Here is a 27,958-nt window from a genome sequence, read left to right on the forward strand (position 1 = left end):
TTGGACCCCGCGCCCTGCCCTTTGGCCACGTGCTCCTGCCTCTCGACGGCTCTGCTGGTCTCAGAGGCGCCTCAAATGCAGTGGCCCCCAGGACTGAGCTCCTCCTCCTAGCGGACCTGTCCCACCGGCACCCGCCTCTTCGATCTTGCCGGGCGGGTGGGTCCCCCGGCCCCTCCTGCCCAGATCCCAGGGGAACAGCCTCTTCCTCCCGTGTCCGGGGTCGCCCCCATCCCCACCCCCTCTGCCCTTGCTGCGCGCGCCTCTCCTTCGGGTCCCCGCTCACTCTCCATTGTGGTTCCCTCAAGACGCCAACCTGCAGACCCGCCACCTTAACCCTCCCAGGCCCCTCAGGCCTCCTCGGGGTCCCCGCGCGGCATCCGAAGCCCCGTGCCGTCTGCGTCCCACATCCCGAGGGATAGGCTCGCCTTCGCCTCCGTAACGACTCTGCAGAAGATCCCAGCTGCCCCTCGGCTTAGGCGCCCCTCCTTCCCCTGAGCCCCAAGTCCCCAGTGTCTCCTGGCCGTCACACGCACACGGTGGTCTCCTCCAGAAACTGGGAGCGGGGTGCGCGTCACGTCTCTGCGTCCCGGGACCAAAGTAGCGCCCGGCACCAGCGGGTCCTCGGACGTGTGCTGAGCACGTGAACCCGCAGCCGTGCAGGTGCTTGTGGGTGCAGCGCGGCCCGAAGAGCTGGGGGAGCCGCGCCCCTGACCGTGCGCTTACCCCTGACTCCGCGGCACCGCCTCAGCGCTCTTCTGTGGCGTGAGGACTGGGCCTCTGCTCTGGGAAGCGCGGGCTGAAGTAGGAACATGTGACACGAGTGACTCCCAGGGATCATTTTCCCAAAAGCCCCAGGGAAGCTTCAGCAGGGGCTGGGGTCTGCGGCGACACCGGAGGGTTTTCGAGTGCCGGGCGCCCCCCTCTCGGAAGGCAGGAGGAGGGGAACGCGGGAAGGGAGGGGGTGGGCAGGGGCGCAGAGGCGAGGGCGGCCTCCAGGGCCCCCTCCCGTTGGAGCGGCCGCGGGTGCGAGGGAGCGTGAGGTGCGTCGCGGGCACCAATTCCGGCTCCTTTGCCGAGCGGACGTTGGACGCGGGAGGAGAAAACTCCTAAGGCAGCCGACCCTGACCGCACGTCCGTCACTCGCCCGTGACAGGGAGCGAGAGGGCCCTTGCTGGCACGCGCACTCACGGTCTCTCCCTGTCTCTTTCTCTCCCCAGTCGTGCCAAGCTGACCTGGTGAAGGACAACGGTCACAAATACTTCCTGTCGGTCCTGGCGGACCCGTACATGCCAGTAAGGCTTCGTCCCCTCCCGGGACACCCTCGGGGTCCGTGTCGTCTGTCTCGCCGGCGGGTCACGCTCTGGGGTGGCCGTGGCCGGGGGCTGCTCCCGCGGGTGGGGGGGGGGCACGTCGGGGCGGGGGCGGGCGGCGTGCACCTGATGTCAGAGCCGCTCCCTCGTGCGTCCGCGTAGGAGCGACGCGCGGCCTGGCCTGGTTGTTTCCGCTCCTCTGCCCCCCTGGCGCGTCTTCTCAGCACAGCAGGAGCCGCTCGCCCTCGCACCCTGTCAGCCGCGTTAGATTAATGAGTAGATGTGACAGCTCGTGTGCCTCGTGAAGGTTCTGGAACACGACGAGAGGCAGACGTGCCTTATGAATCAGGAAGGAAGGCAGGGGAGGAAAGAAGAGTGTGAACGTTGACGTTCCAAGTTAGCTTATTCTGTGAGACGCTTAACGGTAGGGACGTGCGTACACGGCACCCCCACGGCTGCACCGTCCCCGACTTCTGGCTCCGTCCCTGTAGCCCCCAGCACGGCGGAGAGAACCGGAGACGTCCCGAGTCCCCTCCTCGATGTCGCTTCGTCTCGCCGGGCATGTTCCGCGTGTCAGCGCTCATCCCCACGGCTTTTCTTTTTTTTTTTTTTTAATTTTTTTTTTAACGTTTATTTATTTTTGAGACAGACAGAGCATGAATCGGGGAGGGTCAGAGAGAGGGAGACACAGAATCCGAAACAGGCTCCAGGCTCTGAGCTGTCAGCCCAGAGCCCGACGCGGGGCTCGAACTCACGGACCGTGAGATCATGACCTGAGCCGAAGTCGGCCGCCTAACCGACTGAGCCACCCAGGCACCCCCCACGGCTTTTCTAACCTAATGCTGGTTACGAGAAAAACCAGAGACGTTAAAGGCTGGATCGTTACAGAAAAGGCAGGTAATGCACGTGTGTCTCAACTCAAGTGTGGGAACAGCTCATCCTTGCTGGTGCAAGCTGACACTTCACGTGAGGCCTGGAAACAGCCGCGTCCCTGCTTTTCAGGCAAGAATCCAGTCGACCAAAGGGACAGGGACACCGAAGCGGTGATCGTGGCCAAGCGGTGACCCGAGCCGGCACACGTGGGCCCCGCTTCTTTGGCTGCAAACACGTTGACGCTTTGAGCCCATAGTGACATTCGAAAGAAGGAACATTGCCACCATGCCAAAAACTGAAGCGAGAAGTCTGAGGGGAGCCACAGCGGGAAGGGGGTGCCGACCCTGGGGTTCCCTGTGCACACGGACCCTGGTCTGCACCCAGGACGGGCCGAGCCGCAGCACCGTAAGGGACCCCTGCGGATACGGGCGCATTCGAGGCTTGCCCCCCCCCCGCCCCCCACCCCTCACCCCCCATGGGAGGGGCTCAGAAAAGGGCCCCGTTTGTCTCTCCACGTCTGGGCCGAGGTCTCTGGGGCCCTGGAAGAAGCAGAACCAAAACCCTGCAGGGCGCTCGCACGGCCCGGAGCCCGCGAGACTCAGGCCAGAGGCACAAGCCGGCTCCTGACCCGCAGGACGGAGCACTGAGCGGAGTCAGCAAACAGGAAATTAGCAGCCAAGAACCGAACGTGATAGAGTTCTCTGGAAAAGACTATAAAATCCACAAGGGTAAGTATGTTTTAGACGATTCAGTGAAACAATTTGTTGCTTTAATTAGGTCCAGAAATACACCACTGGGTCGTTTCTTCAGAAGTACTTCTGCATCTGCTATAAGGAAATAATCTGTTTTTCCTTTTTACTCATCCTCAAAAAGGACCGACTAGATTCTTTTAATCAGCAGGCAGTTTTTTGCGGGGGTCCTATAAGCGGAAGACGCAGACATTGCCGTCCAAAGCTCCGTGGATGAGTCGAACGGTGGAATGCACAGTCAGTGAGAGAATTCCTGGAGGAATCACCTGGAATGAAGCACATGAAGGGGACTCAGAGGCCTGCCCTATGGGGGGGGGGGGGGGGGGGGGGGGTCGTCTCACTGCTGCCACCCTGAGGCCAGAGTGTGCACTCGGGACATGGGGAGAAGCAGGACGTGAACAGATCACGGCTGAGAATTTTCCCAGTTTGAAGAAAGGAACGAGTTCTCAGTGAAAGCACTGTGAGTCTTGAGAAGACTAAATAAAAACAAATCCACACAAAGGCCCAACCTAACAGAGGTAGAAAATATCAAAGGCAAAAGGGGAAAATCTTAAAAGTAAGCAGAACGAGAAGAGGGCTTTGCACAGGAGCTGAGAGTACGGGGAGGAGGACTGACAGACACGGACGCCGGAGGAAAGCGACTGTCACCCCGGAACCCCCCACCACCTCGCGCACCATCCGGGACACGCTGAAGCCAGCCCGTGGTCACAGACGCACAACCGGTCGCATTCGGACGCCCGGTGAAGGGCTTATGGAGCCCGTGCTTCAGGAAGAGACCGAGCCCACGGGGGCGCAGAACACAGCACGGGGCTAAGGAATGGGCTAGCGTGCGGCCATCTACATAAGCACCGGCCGTGAACACAGGCCGTAGTCGTGAGTTCGAGGGGTTGGTTAAGACCGGAGGAGGAAGGTTGGAATCGGCAGCCTTGACTGATCCAAGGGCGAGAGCGAGAAAGATCGACCTCAGACTCTGCCCCAGGTGCACGTTAACAACACCAGGCACCACGACCCTGTTACGGACAGCAGACTGGTTCCCCAGCTAGCAGAGGCACAAGGGAAGGATGAGGACAGACCCACACGACAGAAAGAGGGAAGCCGGGAGCCGAGTCAGGGTGCTGGAGTCGCGCGTTTTCTGCCAGCACACTGGGCGGTGGTGGGCATCGCGCCTCCACAGGCTCGGACGGGGTACAGGGTGAGCGGGACAGGCTTGTGCGCAGAGGGTCCCAGCGGGCCCGTCCCGCCCCGTCCTGCCCCTGTCGGGGAACAGCCATGCTAAGCGGCCAGCCCTGAGCCCTCAGACCCTCTTGCGGGGTTTTCTGTCCCATGGACTCTAGTCAGAAGGCAGCAGCACCGGCTCCTGACCTGGAGCCCCAAGCTTGTCACTAAGGTTCAGGACAGAGAGAGCCCTGCTGCGCCACGGGGACACGCAAGCCCAGGCCAACCTGTGTTTTCCAGGCTGAGCACCGGACCATGACGGCTTTCATCCTGGCTGTGATCGTGAACAGTTACAACACAGGACAGGTAAGTGTCGCAGCCCCCCGGAGCTGCCCTGTTTGGGGGCGGGGATGCTGGTCTGAGCGGCTGCTGAACCGGTCCGCCCAGAAGGGGGCACCACGGGACACGGGGCCCTTCCTTTCCCCAGCAGGCCGTCCGCAGGGCGCGTTGAAGGTGGTGGGTTCGGAGCGAGGAAACCTGGGCAAATGTGGCAGTGTGAGAGTTTCCCCAGGGAACGGGCCTGTGACCGCGGCCGGCCCCTCCCCCTGCCCCGGGCCGCGGGTGAACACGGCTGGTGTGCCTTCTCGCAGGAAGCCTGCTTGCAGGGAAATCTGATCGCCATCTGCCTGGAGCAGCTCAGCGACCCCCACCCGCTGCTGCGCCAGTGGGTGGCCATCTGCCTGGGGCGCATCTGGCAGAACTTTGACTCGGCCAGGTGGTGCGGCGTGAGGGACAGCGCGCACGAGAAGCTCTACAGCCTCCTCTCTGACCCCATCCCGGAGGTGAGCCCGCCGCGGCCCGTGCCCAGGCCAGCCGAGGCCAGGGTGCCGGCTTCCCGCCGGGCACCGCACGAGAAGGGAGGGGCCGGGTGGGGGTCAGACCGCAGCCGCCCTCTGTGGCGTGACCGTGACCCGGCCCGGCCCGCAGGTGCGCTGCGCGGCGGTCTTCGCTCTCGGCACGTTTGTGGGCAACTCGGCGGAGAGGACCGACCACTCGACCACCATCGACCACAACGTGGCCATGATGCTGGCCCAGCTGATCAACGACGGGAGCCCCGTGGTCCGCAAGGTGCGTGGCCCCCGGGTCCGCAGGCAGCGGCAAAGCGCCTCGCGACCAGCGTCCCGCGGCGCTCAGGGATCGGAGCCCGTGGCCTCGGCCGCAGCTGTGAGCCCTCCGTCCCCAAGGGGCGCACGCACGTCCTTTGGAGAGCGGACCTTTGAATGTTTGTTTAATTCTCTGCACAATGCGTTTCTTCGCCAGATACTCGTGTGTTTGCTTCATTTAAAGGCATTTAACAGGCTGCGCCTCCTGGCAGCTTGTAAAATAGGCTCCTTCCTGCCTGGGAGCATCACATACACACATCATGGCGACTAAAAGAGCAGTAGACACCCACAGACAGACGGAAAGGTTTGTGGAGTGTGTCCCCCTCCCCGCCCCCGTGTTTGTCAGCGGCACAACGGAACACGTTCGCGACGGGGCGGCTCTGACTTGTCTGCGCACGTGCGCGAATGCCTCGGGTTTCCTCCGGAGACCTCGCGCCTCTGTCGGAAGCTGGCCCGGCACAGCCCGAGGTCCCCCCCCCGCTCCCCGCCGGCGGAGGCGCCACCGGGTACCCGCACGGCAGCTGGTGGCCTGGAGAAGACTGTCCCCTCGGCACGGGCGGTCTTCCCGGGCATCGTGTGTCCACCCGGCACCCGGTGTGGCAGAGGTCGCGGAACGGCAGGAGGGAGGCCGGGCGCCTTTCAGGACAGGGTGTGGCTTGGGGCTGTCTGCTCACGTGGACCCCCTGATTTTCTCGGGAGGGACGCAGTCTGGGCAAGCTCCGCCAGACCGGAGACACGGAAGGACGGGCTCCCTGAGACCCTGGCGGCGGGCCCTGTTTCGCTGCCCGCGCTCTCTCGATCGGAGGCACGCTTCCCGCAGCCCTGCCAGCCTCCTTGCTCCTGCAGCAGATTGCCTCCCCTTGGACACCGCTGACCAGAGTGGCAAATTAGTGGTTTCTTTCATTGTCCGCTGAGATGCCTCCTAAAGAAGGAAAGCTTGCTTTCTTCTTTCCAGAAACCTGAAACGTGAAAAGGAACGTTAATAAAAATTAAAACAACGTCCCCGTCAGCTTCCAGTATCTGGAGACTGGCCAGCACGCACCTGGGACTGCCGTGTTCTCGAACACGGCCCCAGTGTGGGCCCTGGGGTCCCGTTCCTGCCTGAAGTCCACTCAGTGTCCCTTTCTTCTGGATACGAGAATGCCCAGGTGTAGCCACATCTGTCCCGAAGGTGCCTTGCTGACCGCCTTGCCTGGGGGGCTCCCCGCTGTGGCTGCGTCCCAGGGGCGCGGCTGCACATCAGAGCCCACCCCACTAAGGAGTGCCTCATCTGGAGGCAGGGGACTTGCTCCTCCGTCCTGGGCTCAGCATGCAGGCTGTGCGTCCGAGGCCTCGGAGCACAGAGCGGGAGACGAGCCTGCCTCCAAGGGGCAGACGTGGGAAGCAGCAGTCATTCTAGAGCCCTCATTGATGAGCAGGGCCGCAGAGGGGCCCCGGAGCTCTCTCTGGAGCGCGTCAGCATGATGCCTGCCCTGCCTCATCGGGGAAGAGGAGTCAGGAAGGTTTCCGGAGGTGGGAGCTCACCCCTGGGTTAGGAGGGCTGAGCAGCCAGGAGCCAGGGAGGTGAGGGGCAAGGAGAGCAGGTAGGGCGGGCGGAGTGTGTGCAAAGGCCCAGGGGTGTGAGGACCATGGTATGCCCAGGGGCTGCCCGCCGTTCGGATGGCTGGAGCAGAAAGCAGGAGGGGCAGGGAGGGGGAGGGGAGGACGGTGGCTCGGCGCCGGGCCCTACGTGTCAGGAGCACACCTGCTCTCACCGTGCTGGGTTCCTCATTCTTCCCGCAAGTGCTTGGGTGCTGGGTGAGGCCTGGGGTGGCTGCGCTCGACCCTGAGACAATGAGGCCGTGTCTGCTGTGGGAACGTGGGGCACAGAGGCTGGGGGAGGAGGGCAGCAGCTGCAGAGAGGACGCGGCCTGAGCGGGGTGGGCGGGGAAAGCCGCGCAGAGAGGTGCTGCCTGCTCAGAGACAGGACCCTGCAGCGTCGGCAGAACCCTGACGCCGCTGACACTTGTCTCCTCCTCGTCCAGAGCCACGTGGCAGGACCGTCGGGAGCTCGGGCCCAGCCTGCTGGTCTGGGAGACCCAGCTCCAGGGCCCCGAGGGTCCGGAGCACGGCTCGGGCTTGGGCATCAAGCTCCACGAGCTCACCTGCCCCTTGCCGCTCCGGTCAGAGTCGCCGACTCTGACCCGCAGCCGAGGCGCCGATGATAAGTGCAACCAGCTGCTGTCGTGCCCCTGTTTGGGGCAGAGGAGAGAAATGGGGACGTATGGTGGGATTTTCATAAAGTCGCACGTATTCAGTGTGGAAAAGATCACGTGCGTTTACTTTGTATGGTGACAGTACCCTTTCCTAGACGAGGCGATGCGAGGGCAGAGGGTGACTTACTCAGTGAGCTCACTTGATAACATCAGAGTCGGTAGGTTCACATCGGCCTCCCAAACCTCTGTGGACGTGAACTTGTCCGTGAAGTATCAAATCCAGGGTGCCCAGCCCCCCGGAAGCCAGCTGCCCCCCCAGAAGGGCCAGGCGAGGGGCGGGGGTGGGTCACCGCCCAGCCACATCCTCACCCCCAGCTTCCCCGCCACCGTCCGCCTCCACAGCTGTGAGTCTCGTTTATTTGTACGTGGTGACCGCGGACCACGGAGGAGCAGTGTGATGTCCACCTGCCTTCCCGGGGTGTCTGACTCAGCGGCAGTGAGAGAAGCATCAGAGGCTGTCGGGTCCCTGGCGGACTTGGTGGGGCCGAGCTGCCCGGCAGGGCCTGAGGGTGGTCACGTCGGAGCAGACGCGCCCCCGCGAACACTGCCGTCTCGCCACGGTTACGGGCCGCGCGCGAATCTCCAGGCCACCGGTGTCAGCCTGTCATGTGCCACTGGACGCACGCAGTGGGGGGCAGTCCTCGGGAGGAAACAAGGAGGTGGCCGCCAGGAAGACGCGCAGTCTGACCTCCCGCGCAACCGAGGGAGAGCGTTAGCGGGTTCCCCTTGGGACAGTGCAGGAGCCCGGGCACGATGTCCCTGAGCCCTTCGTGAGGTGAGCCAGCCGCGGGATGGAGATGGTAACGTGTCTGAAGGGAAAGGCTTCGTTTAGTCGGTACTCGTTAAGCACCTGCTGTGTGCTGCGCCCTGAGTCCCCGGGCCTCGACGATCGGGCACGGAACTGAACCCGCCTGAACAGCCTGCACTTGAAGGCGGGGTGGGCTGGAGGCTGGACAGACGCGGGTGTGACCTAGCAGGTGGCGGTCGTGCCCTGAGGGAGGTGAAGCGGGGTGAAGGTGGGTGGGCCTGGAGGCGAGCCCCGGGTGAAGGTGGGGCGCCCAGAGAGGCATCCGAGCGGGAGGCCTGAAGGGATCGCGGGGTGAGCTGGGGACGCTCGGGGACGGTGTCGAGTGCGCCGGCCCGGCGCGGGAGTGCTGGCTCCCTCAAGGGTCCGTGCTAGATGGCGGGGCGGAGAGCCAGGTGGGCAAGGCCTCGTTTCGCTGCGCGTGTGAGAAGGCTGGAGGTCGGGAGGGAGGTGGAGCGGACCGACGCCGCCGGCCGGAGGGGCTGGGGCGCTGATCTCCGCGTGCGGGCGTGCATGTGGGGAACTGCTTCCAAAAGTCTAGGGCACAGCTGGGCTGCGCGGCCCGGCCAGAACTGCCCGCACGTTTGTGTTTTGTGGTCAGACGCGCTCCAGGAGCCCGTGGCCGGCAGCAGCCGCCTCACGCGTCCTCTGCCCCAGCAGGACGTACTTGATCCACAGCCACCGGGCAGGGGCGGCCAGCTCGGTGTCTGGCCTTCGATGGCCTTCCCTGCGTCAGAGGGTCTGGGACCTGGCCGCGAGCTCCTGCTGCAGGGCCCACCGTGAGCTTTTCTTACCCGACGTCAGAGCGGAGGGGAGAGTCTCTCCGCAGAAGGCACAGGCCGCGTGTTTGCCGGGAGGGGCCCGGCGGGTGACCCCTGCGTGGCTTGTTCTCCGTTGCACAGAGGCTGCGCTCCGGTTTGCGGGGTGGGGGGCGGGTGGCAGGGATGTAGGCACCGCAGATAAGGGCCAGATGGGGTGTCAGGCAGTGGGCATGAGCAGGCTCGTGGGGGGCTCAGTGCAGTCCGACTCGGGCGGATCGGGTGGGAGGTGGGTCAGGGGTCCGTAGTGCCGTGGGCGTGAACCGAGGAGTCCCTAGCGGGAGCCGACTGGGAAGGGTGGAGCCAGCACACCGTGGGCTGCCGAGTTCGGGGTCGCGGGAGCACTCAGGCCGAGACGCTTGGCCAGCACTGGGAAGGCCGGCCGGGAGCTTGAAGGGGGTGGGGGGGGACACGGGTGTGGGTTTGGGAGCAGTGCACAAACATGACAGGAGGAGGCGAAGGACTTTGTGGGGTCCGGGCAGGAGAGGGAGCGCAGGAGAGAACGGGGGCAGCCGCTAAGGGTCCCGGGCCGTGTGGAGCTGGGCACCTGTGCGGAAGGCCCGCAACATGGGGCCACAGGGATTCCCTGTGAGCTGGGGGCCCCCAGGAGCTCACGCAGCAGAGGCCCCTGTGCTCCTTTCCTCAAGCAGTTGGGCCTAAGGATCCTGGAGAATTTCCCTGGCTTTCAGGGACGGGACACTAATTTTTCTTTGCAAGTTTTGCGTTTAGTAAGAGGTGTGCTCTGGCCTGTCGGATGTGCTCTGCTTTAACGTGCCCGGAATTCAGATGGCTCACCCAGCGGCAGGGTCTAATCAACACGTACCTCAGCCCGGCTCCCATGACCCGTCCGCCTTGCCCCTGGAGGGTGTCATTCACGCCTGTGTCCGTGCCCACGTACACGTCTCGAGACCCCACCCACACTGCCTGTCCAGGGCTCCTGCTCCCCTTGGACACTCGCGAGCGCGTCCCCGAAGGGCCAGTCCCTCCTGCCAACGCTGAGTGCAAAGTGTTTTAACCTTTCTTTTTTCTCCGGTGACTCGAGCGCTCGGCGTGAACTTTCAGCCTCGCTGCCGTTCCGCAGTCCTCTGCCGCCACCGGTAAGCGTCGTTGTCCTTGTCCCTCTCGGCAGGAACTGGTGGTGGCTCTGAGTCATCTTGTCGTCCAGTACGAAAGCAATTTCTGCACCGTGGCCTTGCAGTTCATGGAGGAGGAGAAGAACTACCCGTTGCCTTCTCCAGCGACCACAGGTACGGCGGCATAATGCCTGAGCGGCCGGCCGGGGACCCCGGGGCAGGACTGTGGCAGGGCCCCATGACTCCCGCCATCCCAGCCACTTAGCAGAATGGAAGGGGCGGCAGGAGGGGCCACACTGACCCTCAGACCCTTCTTTTTTCCCACCATTTTTGGGAATCAAATTCATGGAATCTTGAAGGATAGCAAAACGCGTGCGGGGGGCGGCTCATGGAAAAGCACATCACCTCCTCCCGTGATGAGCTGTTGGTTTCCTGTTCCGTGAGTCACGTTAGGCAGCTCCTGTTCTCCCATTTGTCCTTTTTGCTGGATTTATATTTCATCATATTGGGCTGCCCCCCTCCCCCCCCCCCCCCCACAAACGCAGCCTTTTCTGCAGGAAAGAGGCTCGTGATCAATAACAGAAGCGTTACTGCTTTTAGAACATCAGGGAAGGGAAATGAAAATGAACTTGCTCAGTGGAAACAGCTGGTGCCCTGGAGGAGGGCCCAGAAGCAGGGGGGGGGGGGGGTGGTCCTGCAGGGCGACCGGCCGCCACCCTGTCGTCGCTGTAGGGCAGCGGCCCGCGGCTGAGCCACAGGGCGCCTGCTGCTGCCCTCAGGGCGGCCCCGTGGCCAGTGGTGCCCTGGATGTCTGGTGTCGGTCCTGGTCGTGCCTCCCCTCCCCACCCGGCGTCCAGCCGACCCTGACACGTGTGTCAGAGGCCCTCACTGAGTGGGGGGGCCTGTGGCGGCTTTCACGCCGCTTCAGGCGGTAGCTCCTGTCACCTGCTGCTGTGGCCACTGGCCAAGGGGGCGCGATGTGCCCTGAGGCCCCCCACTGACTCCTTCTTCTTCTTTCTCCCAGAGGGGGGGAGCCTGACCCCGGTGCGGGACAGCCCGTGCACCCCCAGACTCCGCTCCGTGAGCTCCTACGGAAACATTCGCGCCGTCACCACCGCCAGAAGCTTGAACAAATCTCTGCAGAACCTGAGCTTGACAGAAGAGTGTAAGATGCCGGAATTGGGCCCCTGGGCTGGGGCGGGGGTGGGTTTGGTTTTCTGAAACTTCCCGTGTGCGGGCGCCCCGTCCCTCTCTCTGCCGTGAGCCCGCGCCCACTGTGCCATCGGCTGGCTGGCCAGCGGGGCCCGCACACCGGCAGGCAGCCTGGCACGGGTGCCCCTGCGGCCCACGTGCCCCTGGCCACCAGGAGCCCGGGTCTCGCCGGGGGCGCGGACGCGGCTAGAGGAGACCGGTGGGGCCGCGTGGGCGGCACACGTCCGGGAGCCCCGGCTGACCGCCCCCCCCCCCCACCGCCCTCTGTGGCCAGCGGGCAGCTCGGTGGCCTTCTCCCCCGGAAACTTGAGCACCAGCAGCAGCGCCAGCAGCACCCTGGGCAGCCCCGAGAACGAGGAGTACATCCTGTCCTTCGAGACCATCGACAAGATGCGCCGAGTCAGCTCCTACTCCGCCCTCAACTCCCTCATCGGTGAGTGCGGCGCCTTGGCCCTCCTGTCTGCCCCCACCCACCCCCGCGGCACCAGGGCTCGCCCCGGTGCTCGCCAGATGGCAGACGCCAGGACCGTCTCGGCCGGAGAAGAAGGGTCAGCCGGGGTGTGGGGGTGAGCGGCGTGTGCTGGGCAGCCGGAAGTTTCCGTCACCTTCGCCATGCTCTAACGATGGCCATGGCCGACGGGCCGTTCTGGGCTCGTTGTGTGGGGAGGCTGCCAGAACCTTCCGTCTGCCGCCACGCCCAGCGCCACGGCCCATTCGCCGTCCCCTCGCTGATTTCACCCCGGGAGACATCTTGTCTGTCGCGGCCAGGGCAGAGCAGAGGCCTCCACACCTCTACCAGGCAGAGTGACGGTCCCACCCACACCACCCCCCGCCAGAGGTCTTCCCTCCTCACGGGGTCGTAGGCATCCGCCTCGTTCCTCCTGTCGTTCCTCCTGTGCGACTGTCAGTCTTCGGGGCGCTGGCAGCAAGAGCCGCACCTGCTTGGCGGGCCTCTCCCGCCCCTGCTGCGATGCCCAGGATGGTTTCCCAGGCCTTGGCTGGAGCTTCATTTCATGTTGAGAAACGCTTTACACGTAAAAACTTGGGACATTAACATAACACCCCACCACGCGCGTTTCACTCCCGTCTTAAGGAATCACAGACAGAGCTGCAGCCCCAGAGCCCGTCCACCCGTGTCCTGGCTCTTTTACTGTCCGCAAACCCCCAAAGCGCTCACGGCGCCTCGTACGGGCTCCAGATTACGTGTGACCCATGTCGTATGGCTCGCATCCTCGCGGGGTGGCTCCTGCCCGCTGCTTTCTGCCCCCTGTGCGCGCCGCTCTCCACCTGCCCCTTTCGTCGGTCCACGGCGGCTGAATTACGCCTCCTCCGTCAGCGGCGGGCTCCACTCCGCGTCCCGGTCTCCAACCGCAGCACGAGCATTCGCGCTGTTCCTTCGCTTGTTACCTTCGCGCATCGTGTTCCCCTGAGATGTCCGTTTCAGGCGCGCGTTCTCGTCTCTCCGTGAACGTCTGCAGAGTGCTCTCTTGACATTGTAGCCCCTGCTGTCTCCGCGGGAGCGTCCAAGACGTTTGTTAATTTCTTCAGTGTTTTCAAGTCCAATTTGGGCTTTGTTGCTTTTTTTCATTATTGTATCTTACTGTTTCGTTCCGGCAACTTCGTATCTTTATTCCCCTCTCTTTTCTTGAGCTTTACCGAGTTAGTTTTCGTTTCTGGAGCTGAGGACAGAAATAGCCCGTGCACTTGCCGAGTTTCCTGCTTTCTGGCATCAGCATGTGCATCTGTGATTTCCTGTCCTGTCTGCCCCTCGCTGGCCCCTCACGTGGGGCCGGGACTGCTCTCGTCGGCGGTTGGTTCTGAGTCGTTGGCTTATTTCCATGGCGAGCCCAGCGCCCTCACACTTGCACTGTCCGCGTCGCGTGATGACCGTGGCATTTCTGACTCTCTGCCATGATCCGAAAGGGGCAGGGCCGTGGTTCCTGTGTTGACCACACGAGTCCGCTCCTCTGCTAGAACAAGAGTCGGGTCGAGTCCACGTGGCTTCCCGTAGAGGCCCAGACGTGGCCACCGCTCCCCCCAGGTCGACAGGAGCCAGAAAGGGATCTATTTGCCGAACACACCCACCCACCACCAAGAACGGGGCTCAGAAATAACCGGCTTAAGCGGTCCGTCTCAACAGAAACAACATCGCAGATGTGTGCATCTGGGTTGTGCCCAGAAGGCGCGGGGTTGGCGCTCGGCATGAACACAGGTTCTGGTAACTCACCAGCAAGACGTGTTCTGAGTGTCCCTTGCAGGGTGTTTGTCGTGGACCAGATCGTGGCCTTCAGTGGAATTAACGTTGTACGTAGTGACTGAGTTCCCGGTCTGGCCCCACAGGAGTCCTTTAAAACCTGGGTCTAAGTGAGTGAGTCTAAGCGAGTGTTTCTGTGTAAACCTAAGGTGGAAGAACACTAGGTAACGGGGAAAGCTGAGAGGAACGGACCCGCGCGGAGCTGTGTTTCCGTCGCGGCCTCTTCTCCGGGAGCCCGCGCGGCTCCTGTAAGCGCACCTGACCCACCAGCCGGGGTGCAGGGGCCCTGGCCGCCGCGCACCGCCCCCCGCCGCCAGGGTCAGGGGCCGGCAGATGTTCTCTGCCCCAGACCAGAGAGTGTCCACCTCCAGCGTGGCAGGTGGCACAGAAGTAGCCTGAGGTATCAAGTGGACAAGCGAGTCCGGCCACGTTCTAATAAAACCACTTGCGGGGGCGCCTAGGTGGCTCAGTCTGTTGGGTGTCTGACGCCCGACTTTGACTCCGGTCGCGATCCCAGGGTCGTGGGATCCGGCCCTGCGTCGGGCTCTGTGCTGAGTGTGGAGCCCGCTTGGGATTCTCCTTCTCTCTCCAGCTGCCCCTCCCGCACACGTGTGCGGTTTCTCTGTCCAAAAAGAAAATTAATAACTTTTTTTCTTATTTTTAAAAAATTTACCAACTGAAGTTCAAATTTTAGAAAATAGTCACATCGCAAAGCATTATTGTTTTTTTTCGATTTCTTTTCCAACTGCTTAAAACGTATGGAAAGTATTTTTAGTTGGCAAGCCCCACAGAAACAAGCAGCCAGCTGAACCGGCCAGGCCGTCATTAGCCCGGAGGGCACGCCCTTCCTGCCCCCAAGGTGTCCCCCAACGTCCCCGTGAGGTGAACGGGGAGGTCTCCTGCTCCTTCCCAGGACGTGGAGGTTCCTTCATTCAATAGGGTTTTCTAAGTGTGGGCGGCGTTTGGGGCTTCGGGAGCACAGCCCTGGAGGAAGTGACCGTAGAAACATCACGGACGTGGAAGCTGGTCTCCACCCCAGCCATCCCCACTGCCGTCCGCCTCAGTCGAGGGCACCGGGGTGGACCCAGGCGCCCCTGTGACTCCTCTTTGCCCCTCACCCCTGTACCCCAGCCCTGGGCACCTGCAGACCGTGTGCCCCCGTTCCCCCCCGTGCAGCCTCGCCACCCGGGCCAGCTTCCCCCCGGCCCTGCGCTGGCTCCCGTAGAGCCCTCCCGACTGGTCTCCCTGTGCCCCCTGGTGCCTTCCTCGGGGTCTTGTCCTGACTGCGTCTGGGTCCCGTGGTCACGCTGGGCGGCCCCGCCCGTGTTCTGAGGGCATGAGCTCACACGCGTGGCCGGCCACCAGGAGGAGAAACGTTTGAAGCTGCCACACCTGGCTCCTGAGCCTGGTGGAAGTGAAGCCTGATGGACTGAAGTCCTGAGTCGCCAGGGGACCTTTGAGACCTTTTGTCAGAGGGTCTCCGTCGTCCACGGCAAGGGCCCCCTGGGCAGGGTCTCGAAAAACGCGTGTGCCGGTGGAGGCCCCGGCGGGTTCAGGCCGTGGGGTTGTGGCCACCTCCCTGGGCGAGCTCAGGCTTCATGCTGCGTGTCTGAGACGTGCCCGGACGTGGCTCCTGCCCAGACGTGGCGCTGGGCCCTGAGGAGGAGCATCATCTTGTCCTCCGCGCGGGCCTCGGCAGCGTGAGGGGCGAAGACCGGCATTTCACCGGAGGCCACGCCAGCCGGAGAGGCCGGTACCTCCCGCCTCCGCCCTACCCCCGTCTGTCTCCTGGGAGCCGGCAGTCTCGTCACCCCTACCTGGTCGCTCACAAAGTCGGACTCCTGCAGAAAGCCGAGTGTTATCTGTGCATCATTCACGTCCTTGGAAACTTGACTGAGAAGTTCTAAGCGAGCTGGAGTTGAGGGAGCCGGCTCGTGAATATTCCATGAGATAGCGCCCCGCCTACCGCGCACTCGGGACGCGTCGGCCAGAGTCCCACTGCTTGCGGCTCTCGCCCGCCTAAAGCCAGTTTCTTCTCCAGTTTCAGCCAAGCACTGCGGTCTCTGGCCTCTCCCTGAGTGTTGCAGAGCAGAAGAGGTTTTCAAAACCGTGGCAACCTGGCACGTCCCTTCATTCGCACCTGTCCCACAACGCCAGCCCCTCTGGGTCCCCTCCTACCCCTCACCCTGCCTGGTGGTCCCGCCTGCTGTGCCTCGTGTCTGCTGCCCCCCACTGGGAGGAGCTGACTCCGCCTGGGCCTCCCGCACCTGCACTGGGAGCCAGTCCCCGTATCCCCTCACCTCTGGAAGCCCACGTGTCTCTGGCTTGCCAGCCATCTGGCCTGACTCCCGCACGGATTCCCCATCGGCCCCCCTGCCATCCAGCCTGTCTCCCCGCGTGCCGGGACCCCCCCCCCCCCCCAGACCTTGCCAGCACGTCACAGACCGCCAGCCAGGCTTGTCCAACGACAGCTTCACTCAGAAGCCTTCAGTCAACAAGCACTTGCTGTCAGCTCCCTACTCAGGGCCCTCCTCCCGCAGACACCCCCACCTTCGTCGTCAGCCCGTCTCACCTCGCCCACCACCGTCCCCCCTCCCCAGGCTGGATGCTGGCCCCTGAGCGAGGCCCGGACAACCTTCCCTGGCCATTTCTGCGTGGCCCCTCCGACCCAGCAGTGCCTGGCCCTCCCTGCCACCGACATTCTGCATCCCGTGGGGCGGGGGGTTCCCTGACCCACCGGGAGGGAAGTCGCCACCTTCATCACTCAGTTTCAACAAAGCTGCTGTCTCCCGCTCACGTGTGCCACTGGCGGCCGGGCCTGCCCTCCGTCCCCCTCCCGCCCTGAGCCCCACCCCATCCAAGCGCCCGGAGGTGGGAGTGGGAAGGTCGGGAGAGACGCCTGCCTGGTGCGTGTGCAGACGTCAGGGGCCCCCCACAACACACAGAGATCCCCCGGGCCTCTGTCCCTGTCCCTGGGCCTCACCCACAACAGCCACTTCAGTCAGTCACACTGCTGAGCTGAGCGCCAGCCCCCGGGGGTCAGGGCCACTGCCCTCGGGGAACAGAGGGGAGCCGAGGGACGGGGTGGAGACACGGGCACTGCCCGCACCACCGGAGGAGGAGGCCCCTGGAGCAGAGCTGCCTTCCCCCCGGGCGCACAGCCACTTGTCCCCTGCGGCACCATCACCGGCCCCGGAAGTGGCATCTTCCCCTCTCCCCTGGTCTCCCCACGGCCTCAAGGAGTCCTGACGGGAGGCCCTTGCAAGCCCCCAGCGGCCCGGGAGACTCCACAGCCTCGAGCTCCGAGCAGGAGGAGCAGAGGGACCGCGAGAAAGGAGAAAGAAAGGAGGAGCGGGTTGCTGCCAGAGGAACCTCACACGATCCCAGCGAAGGCTTTACAGCCCATTAGTTTGATTTCTTACCGCCGGGAAACGGCGGCGAGAAAGCGAACGGCGTTGTTTTTCCGATGCCACCGCATCAGTTATGATTTTATGGCCAAGATCCTTGATTAAAGGCCATCATCAAGTGTGTCGTGTAGGGACCCTGAGGAACATCGCTGACAGGATTATGCAGATGCGGTGGCCGCCTGGTCCAGGCGGTGCCGGGGGTGCCGGGGCCTCTTCGGGGCCTGGACTGCTCAGGCCTCCCGCAGGGCAGGCCGAGGAGGGAGCCAGCCAGGGGCTCCTCAAGGGGCTCCGTCACCTGCGGGGGGGGGGGGGGGGGGGGGAGGGGGGCAGCGACCGGGGGAGGGGCGCGGCACAAAGGGGCGAATGCAGAGGCCCCGGGTCTTGGGCGCCGGTTGCTGGACAGCCCAGGTGAGCTCTTAGGGCGTCAGAGTGAGCGACCCTGAGACCCGGCTTCACCCTGGGCTGCTCTCCAGGGACTTCTGGGATCCAGAGCTGGCCAGGAGCTCCGAGCAAATTTTCCTACCTCTTACGCCATTCAGAAAGTTGTGGCCGTTGCCCTGAAAAATAAATCTAAAGCCATTAGTTATGATCCTTTATTACTTTTAGTCTAGACATGAAAATAGGTTTCAGAGCTTGTGAGGAGGGAGTTGGGTGAGGGCCAGACACAGTGCCCTTTCTGAGCAGTTAACAGCGCGGGGGCTCCACCTCTGCGGGGCCCTCACAGCCTTCCGTGTGGCTGGCGGCAGGTTTGACGACGGGGCGGTCCGTGTGTCAGATCGCGTGGCGGCCAAACCCAGGAAGGAGGTGAGCGAACGTAGCACCTCTCTGTCTCAGGGTCAAGGTTTTCACTGGCAAACAGTGACCCATTCACTGTGGCCAAACACCCTGGCGAAAATAAGAACTTTTTTATTCTCTACCGAATCACAAACGGGGTTATGTCAGAGTCAAAATCTTCTGCAAGTAACAGCTTCTGAATTCCACGTTCCCTCTGTGCGTGGCTCGCCCCGCCTTTGGTGGCGCTGGCGTGGCGCAGCCGTGACCCTGGCGTGGGCACCTATGGAGCCACGCCTCCCACCGCCTTCCCCGCCTTTGTGGAAACGGTGCACACACAGCACCGGGCGTGGCTCCTGCTGGTGGGTACTCCGCCACCACAGGAAGTAGGTTTTAGGAAATGTCCCCAGAGACCCTGGCCGTCAACCTGGACGGTGGTCCCATGGCTGTGGACCCTGAGGGCCGAAGGTGTTTGCTCTGCTTCCGTCTCTGAATTAAACGCGCAGGGAAACCGCACGCATCTCCGTGTGCACCACTTGCCCTGACGCAAGCTCCCCTCCAAGCGAAAGTGCGTTCAGCTGACATCTCACCGACCCAAGTCCAGATCTGTACGGAACCCCAGTCCCCACGGGGGCCCCTGCCGGACTCCCCAGGGCCACAAAGCCTGTGTGAGCTGCCGCACACAGCAGGCCCCAGAGCTCGCACGTCCTTCCAAGCGAGCACACGAGGGACACCACCTCCCCTCCTGGGCGACACAGCAGCACCTTCTGCACCCTGACCTGCAGGGAGGCGGGGCTTCCTCCATCCCTGTGGCCACGGGGTCACTGTCCCCACGACTGCGGGTGGGAAGAAGAGCCGCCTCTGCCTCCAGATGCCAGGCCGTGGGTTGTGCCGTGTGACCCTCCACATCATCCATCAGCCTTTGATCTGAATGGTTGGGTGCAGGGGCGCCTGGGGGGCTAAGCCTCTGACTCTTGATTTCAGCTCGGGTCATGATCTCGCGCTCAGCGGGTTCGAGCCCCGCGTCGGGCTCCGTGCTGACAGCTCAGGGCCTGGAGCCTGCTTCGGATTCTGTATCTCCCTCTCTCTCTGCCCCTCCCCTGCTCATGCACTCGCTCGCTCGTTCACTCGATCTCTCTCAAAAACAGATAAACATTAAAAGAAAAACTTGAATGCCTGGGTGCAGCCCATTCCGTGATGGAGGAACAACCGTCCTCTGGCAGCATTCGTGAGATTTGAAGTCCCTCACCAGTGCGGGAGGGGCTGCACCCGGAGCTGGCCGGGCAGATGACCTGGGGTCTCAGCGTATCCGCGGGAGCAGGGCCGGTGCCGTGCCCAGCCCCCAGGTCCGCCCCAGCACCGAGCGAGGGTGCGGCATCCACGCCCGCGCCCCCGCTCCCGGCCTTGCCTCACCCGCCTCCTCTCGGAAGGCTGCCTTTCCCCTTCCCTGCCTGGTGCCGACCGGGTTCCATGGTCTCTCCCCCCAGGGGTCTGCACCCGGCCCACCCGCCCTGCCCCCTCGGTCTCCAAGCCGCCCCACTGTCCTCTCTGGTTTGCGACGCAGGCCTCTGTCTCGCCACTTCCGCAAATGCTCCCTGTGTTCCCATCACCTCGGTGCCGGTCCGTCGTTTGCTCCGCCAACTTCCCGCCAGCGAGGCTCTTGCCAGGAGAGCAGTCCTGCCTCCCCTCCAAAGCCCACTGCGTGCCTCTTCCATGAAGGCTTCCGGGCTCACCTCCCAGCCCCACCCCTGACAGAAGAAATCGTCTGCCCGTTACTGGAGCTGCCACGGCAGCACAGTGTGGCGGACGCGGCATTGGCCCGAACGGCCGACGGGCGTGCGTTTGAACCCTTCATCCTCTGGGCGTTCAGCCTCACTGCCCCTCTGTAATGCCCAGGGATGGCGCCTGTGGCTGAGACTGTGAGGGTCAAGTAGGACTGGGCGGACTCCTGGGTCAGGCCCTCCGTGACTTCCCTTTCCTTCGTGTCTGTGACGCACCCCGTCCGCGTCAACATCCTGTCTCCTCCATCCACCATGGCGTCCAGACATGCAGATGGGACCTGAAGTGTGGAACACACCCAGGAAATGTGGTGGCTGCCTGGGGAGGACCTGGAGGGCTCAGGTCACGTCACACACACCCTTTGTGATTTCCTGGGAACTCAGGACGGTCCCACGTGTGGTGTGTAGACAAGAGAGTCAGTGTGTCACAGCCCAGAGCACTCCCTGAACGCGGCACTCCCATCCAACACGCGCAGCTCACGTAGACCGTGATGGCTCCCTAGAAACCCAGGTGTGAGATTGAACAGTCCTCGGGAGCTAGATAGTGCTGTCCAGTCGGCCAGGGCTTCAAGGAAGGTCAGCCTTTCCTAACTCACCTTTCCTGCTAGGAATATCCAGCCTCAGAAGATGAAATCGTGCCATCAAGCCTAGTTACCAGCTGGGACCCCTGAGTGTCTGGGCCCCTAACCAGATGACAAAAATGAGGCTCCGTAGCCCCAGCTCTGGAAAGCACCCGTTCCTGGCAGCAGCTAGGTCTCCAGGAGCCGGCCAAGCACACCAGCCACAGCTCTCCGTTGCTAAAACATCCCCTTTCTCTCTCCTAGGAGTCTCCTTCAACAGTGTTTACACTCAGATTTGGAGAGTGTTACTGCATCTGGCTGCGGATCCCTATCCAGACGTTTCCGACTTGGCCATGAAGGTGCTCAACAGCATTGCCTACAAGGTACGTGTGACGGCGTTCCCAGCAAAGCTCCCGAGTGCCTGGTCCCCCATTACGGATATTCATGCCGGGAACCCCAGGCGGTTAGAGAGACTTTGGACAAGCGCCTCACGGTGTACCCGACCTCTGTGTGTGTGCAGCTTCAGTCGGGGCACTGCCCTGCCTCCACTCAGCTGTGTCAGGGCACCTGGAAGTTAGGTACGGGCTCCCGTTCGTTACCCTCGTGATCCTATCCACGTCTGTGTGGTCTGTAGTGATGTCCCCTTTCATTCCCGGTACCCGCGGTCACACTCAGGACCGCTCGGGCTGAAGGAAACCTCACGGGACCAGCTTCTGGTTTTGTCCCTATTTGTCTGTTGCTTTTTAGTTTCCGTTTTATTGACAGCTCTTTTCATCCTCATTACCCTCTTCCTTCTCCTTACCCTGAGTCTAACTTGCTCTTCAGATTCCTGTTTCTTAAGACAGAAGCTGAGGTCATTACCTTTGCCTGAAAGCTTGTGACGCACAGAGGTGTCTCGAGGCCTTGTTTTGTCTCTGAGGTGTAGGCCGGTCTCCCGGCCATGGCCAGCGCAGCCAGGGCCAGCACGGTCATCGGGTGCTCCAGTCACTCCCCGCCCCCTTGGTGATTTTGGTCATGATGAAACCGGTATTCTATATAAATTTATTTTGTAGTGGCTTTTATGTATTTAACCTTATCGAAAATCAACCCGAACTGTTTAAAAATACATCAATGCCTAATCTTGAAATTTCACAACTATAAACTCATCACAGTAGACCTGAGCTCAGATGGTCAGATACGTTCCTCAGAGGAACGTCTCACGCGTGCATAAAGCACGGAATCCGTGTCTCCGTGTCCTTTCGGGTTACGTGTAAGGTGCGTGGCTGCGACCTGGAAGTGCCTCTTCAGCCCACCTGAGGTAATTAAACATCGTGTGTGCGGTCGCTCCTACCCGGCAAAGCCACACCAGCAGGTTACAACAACCGAGACAGCCTCTCGAGGCTTTAGAACAGCGCTCCCTGACAGAGCCTTAGAAGTGGCTTGTGGCTTTCTGCCTGTCGTGCTGATCTCGACAGACACACACACATCCCAGTGTGCACACGGTGGGCACACCCAGAGGGCAGAGATTGGAGTGGGTTCCTCTAGAGTCCATACTTCCTGAAGCCTTGTACTGGTGCAACACAGCCTGTGTGAGTGAGAGTGTGTCTGTGTGTGTCTTGTGTGTGTGTGTCTGTGTGTAAACGTATACAGGTGTGTGTGTGTGTTTTCAAGAGTAAACATTTGCCACTGAAGGCTTTGGAAGCATAAACATTAAGGAGATATTTTCTTGCCCTCAATTTAATTTTAAAAATGGCTTACTTTCTACTCTAGCAACTAATGAGGGGATTACATTTCAGTTCACAGAGAAATGGGCCTATTTTTGATATTTAACTGTGACAGCAAATTTTTATTCATCAGAGTCAAAACAGCCTTATTACTCCGGAATACCCCGTAGGATTCCGTATTCAAATATAGAAATTGCTGCCAGCTTGGGAACTCACATAGCTCGAGAACTGTGGCCTAATTTCAAGTATTTATATCCCCTGTCCACACAGGCTTGGGGTTTGCGTTTTGCTTCTAGTTTTTATTATGGAAAATTTCAAACCACGGAGAGAAATACAAAGAACAGCATGACGACCTCAGGAGCCACGATGGCCCCGACAGCCTCCCTGGCGGCCACTCCTGCCATCTGTGCTTTGGGGACAACACTTAGAAGGAAGTTTCACGCGACAGGTGTTCAGATGTCAGGGTCGCACACACTGATTATCACTACTTTTAATATTTATGAGAAAACCTGTACTCATGTAAACTCACCTAGAGATAGTCCGCCAGCATCCCGACACCCAAGGAGCCCAAGTGTCGGCCGCCACCACATCTGCGGGGGGCCACGTGCAGCCAGGCGCGATGGAGATCACAAGCCAGCATGTGAGGTTCGAGGCCAAACACTTTCCTTATAAACCAAAGGCCTAAGTGACCAAGAAACAAAGTGAAGGTTGAGATCCCCAAAAACCAAATTCAAAAAAGTTCCACGGACACTGATTAAATCTTGGCTCCGCGCTGATAACGTCGGTTTCTTTTAAACCCCTGTCCCCATTCAGGGACCCTCTCCTCCCGGTTAGCACCTCACTTAGAGCCCAGGGAGCTGCCGCGCTCGCCCCAAACCCGCTGTTCACCCAGCGAGGATGCAGTGAGCCCACAGCACAGCACCTTTGCGTCCACCTCTCTGTGGGCTCTGTGGATGCCCACGGAAGCATTTTCATTTCTTCTCACTCGGGTCGAAAGGGCCTCCTCCCAGAGGCGGGGTCCTCCCGGGAGGACCCTCCGCTGCCCGCCCCCCACCCACTACCACCACACAGAGGAGCCTGTGTGCCAGTGCTGTGTGCTCCCCTGCCTCACTGCCTGCCGCTGCCTCCAGCAGGAGGGCCTCCCAGAATTGTCGGAAATCGGGGCAGTCCTAGCGAACTGTTAACGACCAAGAGGCATCTCCGTGTATAGTTCGCAACTTGTCACACGCCTGTCTGTTCTCACCTCCCCAGAGACCCAGAGGTGACGGCGTCATCACCCAGAGTCGCGTAGCTTACAGAAGTAGATGCCGCCCCCTCCTGAGAGTCACAGGCCCTGCCGGGCCAGATGCAGAAACGGCCCCAGGAGAGCTGGTCCCCTTGGAGATCAGACTCTGTATCTCTGGGGTGGCCACTGGGCCTGTGCTCTGAGCCCTCGTGAACACCCTGCCAGCAGGTAGAGGGTGGCTCTCCGGGCCCGTGGGCCCTGGTCAAACGCCACCAGCCTTCAGCCCACTACCCGTCCCCTAGCTGGTGTGCAGAGTTGGGCTCCCTGTGGGCCCTGCCGTGGCGAGTGAACACAGTTTACTGAGAAGCAAACTGGAAATATTTATGTCTCCTTCCTTCCTCCCTGTCCTCACTACTCTCTGTTGCCGCTGCTCCAAAACGCACAGACCCTGGAAAGGGGGCAGGTGAGACCCCCTCCCCCCCCCGGCCTCGGCCGTGCCGGCTTCGCTTCCCGGGGGGGCCAAGGACCGCGGCTTCCCGGACGGCCATCAGCAGCCACGGGACAGTGCCTCGCCGTCCCCGTCGCTGTGGCAGATGAGCAGTACCCAGGACCCAGCGCTCCAGAAGGGCAATTCGTGTTGTCTGTCTAGGACGTGCAGTTTACAGAAAACTTTTCTCTTAGATCAACAGAATCCTGCGCCTTGATAGGTGTCTTCTCAGTGGCCCAGCAGCCAGCAGGCTCTGCATCATACTTAGCCCCAGGACAGTCACCTCGGGACAGTCCTGGGGACCCAGATTCTCGACATGCGGTTAACAGTGCAATCCTGCAGTCATGCGCTCGCCCGGGAAAGAGCAGCAGACGCCTGGGCTGGAGTCCCAGACCCTGACTCTGATCCCGTCGGGAAATCCACCGTCCGCGTCCCCCGTGCTGCTCTGGGGTCCTTTTCTCCGCACTGGATCCGACTTCCCGCGCCCTCGCAAAGTGACGTGTTCCAGGCAAAGAACCAGAGAGTAAAGAGAACTTCCCAGGAGCTGGAGATGGGGGGGGAAGGGGGACGGGTCGCTGCCGTCCAGGCTCCTGCTCCAGACGCCCCTGTTAGCTGCACAGGGCAGGGAGCAAATGTGTCCCCGCGAACCACGTCTGTGTTTGCATCGGGCCAAGAGAATACGCCTGAGGGGAGAATTTGGCTTATAACAAAGTAAAGTAGGCCGGGCTCCCAGAGCTTCACCCGTAGCCGTGACCATCCCCCTTCCCTGCTGCCCTTGCTCATCTGGGCCCCGCCACCTGTCCAGGGAGTGGCTTCAGGGCCGCGTCCCCGAGCAGAGAGCAACATAGAATCCTGTCGGCGAGGACGGGCACAGGCGCAGGGTGGGCAGGGGGCTCACAGCTGGGCCCAGTCCTCAGTTCAGAGCCTCGAAAACGCTGCTGCCTCTCTGCTGACCTTCTCTGGCCGTGTGCTGTCTGTGAAACGGCTGCCGGGACCAGCGAGGGAAGGAGCCCCTCTGGCCCCGGGCTCGCCACCCTGCCCCACCCCCTGCCCCGTGTCCCCACCCCAAGTCTGCGGACAGGCAGGGTCCACTCGCCCGCCTCTGCTCACACTCACCCCTGCAGGCTCGCACCAAGTGTGAGACCAAGGCCGAGGCAACGCTTGTCGAACAGATGGGAGCCGTTGGGCTCGAGAAAGCTTCCTCGAAGCCTGAAGCCTTGTGATCGCCAGTGTGAAAGCTGCCGGCGTGCCCACTCCTCAGGATTTCTAAAACGGACTTGGAAAGAGAGCCGTGTGGCGGCCGCGGGTGTGAAGGGTGTGGGCGAGGGGCTGCGGATACCTCACCCCGGCCGCCCGGGCCCAGCAGAGGGAACAGAGCCCGGTCGGCGGAGCCTCCCTGAGGGGCGGTGGGCAGCGAGCACGGGAGAGGCAAGGTGGGAGGGTCTCGGGGGACATGTGGGAAAGGGGGTGGGTGGGTTCTGCCGAAGTCTGAGTTTCAGCCACAAAAGTGTTGTCTTTCCTGTCGCCTCCCCCATCCCTGGACGTTTTGAGGAGACTTGTGGAAGTTTGTAGCCTCTCAGCCCCGATCCTGTACTCTCCCCAGACCACGCCGGGGGGCGCTTGGGGGGCGCTTGGCTCTCGGGTTTTGATGGAGGCACAGGGAGCTGGCCAGGTCATTTAAATAGGAAGCAAAAGCAAGTTCACAAACAATATACTTTACATAATTAAAGAAATGTTTTTCTTAATGTTTTGTAAAGCTTGATTACAGTTCAGTTTTCTTGTTATTCTTGTTTCAAAGTGGTAAATTATCAGGGAAGCATCGATATTCTGTAAATGAACGGTTTTTTGGTGGTTTAGTTTTCTGCAATTCTCTGCCTGTTAGCTGCACGTAGGAAGTACAGCATCCTGACTGCTGAGGGAGGGGTCAGAACACCTGAGGGTCCCCTGAGCCCGGCTGCCCCGGAACGTCCCCCACGGAGGTCGAGGTTCTGTTTCCCTGGGTGGCGGCCAACTTCGAGACCCAGTCTGGCACCAGCCGCACTCAGGGGAGCCCAGACGGCTGCTTTAACTGCCTCCTGTCCCGAGTGCCACTGGGGCAGCAGCGTCTGCCCTGGAGCCCTCTCCTGGGGGTGTCCAGAGCTGGCAGGGCCTGCCCAGCCGCCCCGTGCCCCCAGAGCAGAGCATCCAAGGAAGCACTTGGCGGACGGTGGGCTTGCGTCCGATGGGCGGGGACAGCCCCGTCTGCCTCCTGCCTCCCCGTCACATGCACCCCCGGCAGCCATCCGGTTTCCCCAGCGACACAAAGCCCCACTTCAAAATATCGAAACTATTTCCCTCCTCAACAGTCGTCTCAAGCGGGCATGAATTGTCTGTGGTGAAACGTCAGATGTGCGCACGTCTGTGGAAGGACGTTGACAGCAGCCTGTCTTGTTTCCATCCACAAAGTGCCACAGAGCAGAGGCCAGGGCGGGCTGTGGGGGGCTGGAGCCTAGCGTTAATGCTGGCATAGTCTCGTGGCTGCTCTTCGGGCAGGGCCTACCCTGGGGCCCCGCTGGACCCCAGCAGATGACTTCTCGGAAAGCAAACGAACATGGTTTTTTGTTTGTTTTTTGTTTTTACCGTTTATTTATTTTTGAGACAAAGACAGAGCATGAACGGGGGAGGGTCAGAGAGGGGGAGACACAGAATCCGAAGCAGGCTGTAAGCGCTGAGCCGTCAGCACAGAGCCCGACGTGGGGCTCGAACCCACGAACCATGAGATCATGACCTGAGCCCAAGTCGGACGCTCAACCGACTGAGCCACCCAGGCGCCCCAACAAACGAACATGGTTTTATCTGCAGGGGAACACTGGGGAGGGGCTCCACCGGGGCCGTCCCACACGCGTGCTTGATTTCCTGGGCCAGGAGGCCCTTTGCGCGATCTTGAAGCCATCGAAAGCAGCCACCGCCCTGGGCTGCTGTCTCACGGCCGCAGAGGTCACCGGCAGCTGGCCGTCCACACCACTTGCCCCTTTGCTCTTTCAGGCCACAGTGAACGCCCGGCCCCAGCGTATCCTCACCACGTCCTCACTCACCCAGTCGGCGCCCGCCAGCCCCACCAACAAGGGCATCCACATCCACCAGGCGGGGTAAGTGGCCCGTGTCTGTCATGCGGGTCCCTTCTGCACCGCCTTCCTCTGCACGAGGTGCCACAGCAGGAACCGCCCGGGAGCCTGACTTGTGCAGCCTCTCCGAGTTTGACCAGCCGGGGTCTGGCTTCTGCTGGCCAGCTGCGGGCAGGGAGAGCCCCTCTTACGTCAGCGTCCGCAGGCGGGAGGCGGCGAGCGGACGTGCCCGCCGGGGCCGCCCTCGCTTTCCGGGGGCACCGCTCCCAGAGCCTGCGGGCGGGGCCCCCAGGGCCGTCGCTGCAGCCGTGGCAGCTGTCTCTGGAGGCACGTGCGTGTGCCAGGCGGGTGGCAATGTGTGGGCTCCCGACCCGGGTCGGTTGGCAGTGCCCGGGCGGGCGGGTGAGGACGAGGGGCTTTGTCTTTGGGTAAAATGCAACGTTCCTTCCTCCCCCAACGGCAGGGGCTCCCCGCCAACGTCCAGCGCCAGCAGCTCCAGCCTGACCAACGACGTGGCCAAGCAGCCAGTCGGCCGAGACCTGCCCGCGGGCCGCCCCGGCGCCCCTGGCCCCGCGGGGGTGCAGTACACGCCCCACTCCCAGCAGTTCCCCCGCACGCGGAAGATGTTCGACAAGGGCCCAGACCAGGTACGCTCGACTGTGCGCCCTCGGTGTGAGCGGAGACCCTGCAGCCCGGGACGCGGGCCCCACCCTGCCCTCCGCCCCCTGCTGTGCTGCCCGGTTTGTACCGGCACCGCCTTGCAGTGTCACGGGGCCCTCGCTCCTGTGGCCCCTTGCCATGGCTCACTGTTCTGGCACCTTCCACGTGGTCTCTCTGTTCTGGCACCTTCCACGTGGCCTCACTATGCTGGCACCTTCCACGTGGCCTCACTGTCCTGGCCTCACTGTCCTGCCACCTTCCACATGGCCTCACTGTCCTGGCACCTTCCATGTGGCCTCTCTGTTCTGGCACCTTCCACATGGCCTCACTGTCCTAGCACCTTCCATGTGGCCTCACTGTCCTGCCACCTTCCACGTGGCCTCACTGTCCTGCCACCTTCCACGTGGCCTCACTGTCCTGCCACCTTCCACGTGGCCTCACTGTTCTGGCACCTTCCATGTGGCCTCACTGTCCTGGCACCTTCCTCACGGGCTCACTGTCCTGGCACCTTCCACGTGGCCTCACTGTTCTGGCACCTTCCACGTGGCCTCACTGTCCTGGCACCTTCCACGTGGCCTCTCTGTCCTGCCACCTTC

The 27,958-nt window shown here is 62.1% G+C and overlaps 1 protein-coding gene and 1 non-coding gene across 6 annotated transcripts in view; one reads left to right on the top strand and one right to left on the bottom strand.

Annotated features, from left to right (window-relative positions):
• RPTOR (regulatory associated protein of MTOR complex 1) overlaps positions 1-27,958 on the top strand; it is a 335,785-nt gene that overhangs the window by 272,379 nt on the left and 35,448 nt on the right. For all 5 annotated transcript variants that reach the window (XM_047834016.1, XM_047834017.1, XM_047834018.1 and 2 more), the window contains 10 exons: positions 1,218-1,292; positions 4,388-4,453; positions 4,738-4,929; positions 5,075-5,215; positions 10,258-10,375; positions 11,226-11,366; positions 11,688-11,846; positions 20,448-20,566; positions 26,623-26,726; positions 27,166-27,349. In XM_047834016.1, the coding sequence (XP_047689972.1) occupies positions 1,218-1,292; positions 4,388-4,453; positions 4,738-4,929; positions 5,075-5,215; positions 10,258-10,375; positions 11,226-11,366; positions 11,688-11,846; positions 20,448-20,566; positions 26,623-26,726; positions 27,166-27,349 (1,299 nt within the window). The remainder of the gene's footprint in view (positions 1-1,217; positions 1,293-4,387; positions 4,454-4,737; positions 4,930-5,074; positions 5,216-10,257; positions 10,376-11,225; positions 11,367-11,687; positions 11,847-20,447; positions 20,567-26,622; positions 26,727-27,165; positions 27,350-27,958) is intronic.
• TRNAP-UGG (transfer RNA proline (anticodon UGG)) lies at positions 26,323-26,407 on the bottom strand. The gene has a single exon. It is a non-coding gene; the product is annotated as a tRNA-Pro (tRNA).

This window comes from Prionailurus viverrinus, chromosome E1 (assembly GCF_022837055.1).
Source record: "Prionailurus viverrinus isolate Anna chromosome E1, UM_Priviv_1.0, whole genome shotgun sequence".
NCBI classification, from domain to species: Eukaryota; Metazoa; Chordata; class Mammalia; order Carnivora; family Felidae; genus Prionailurus; species Prionailurus viverrinus.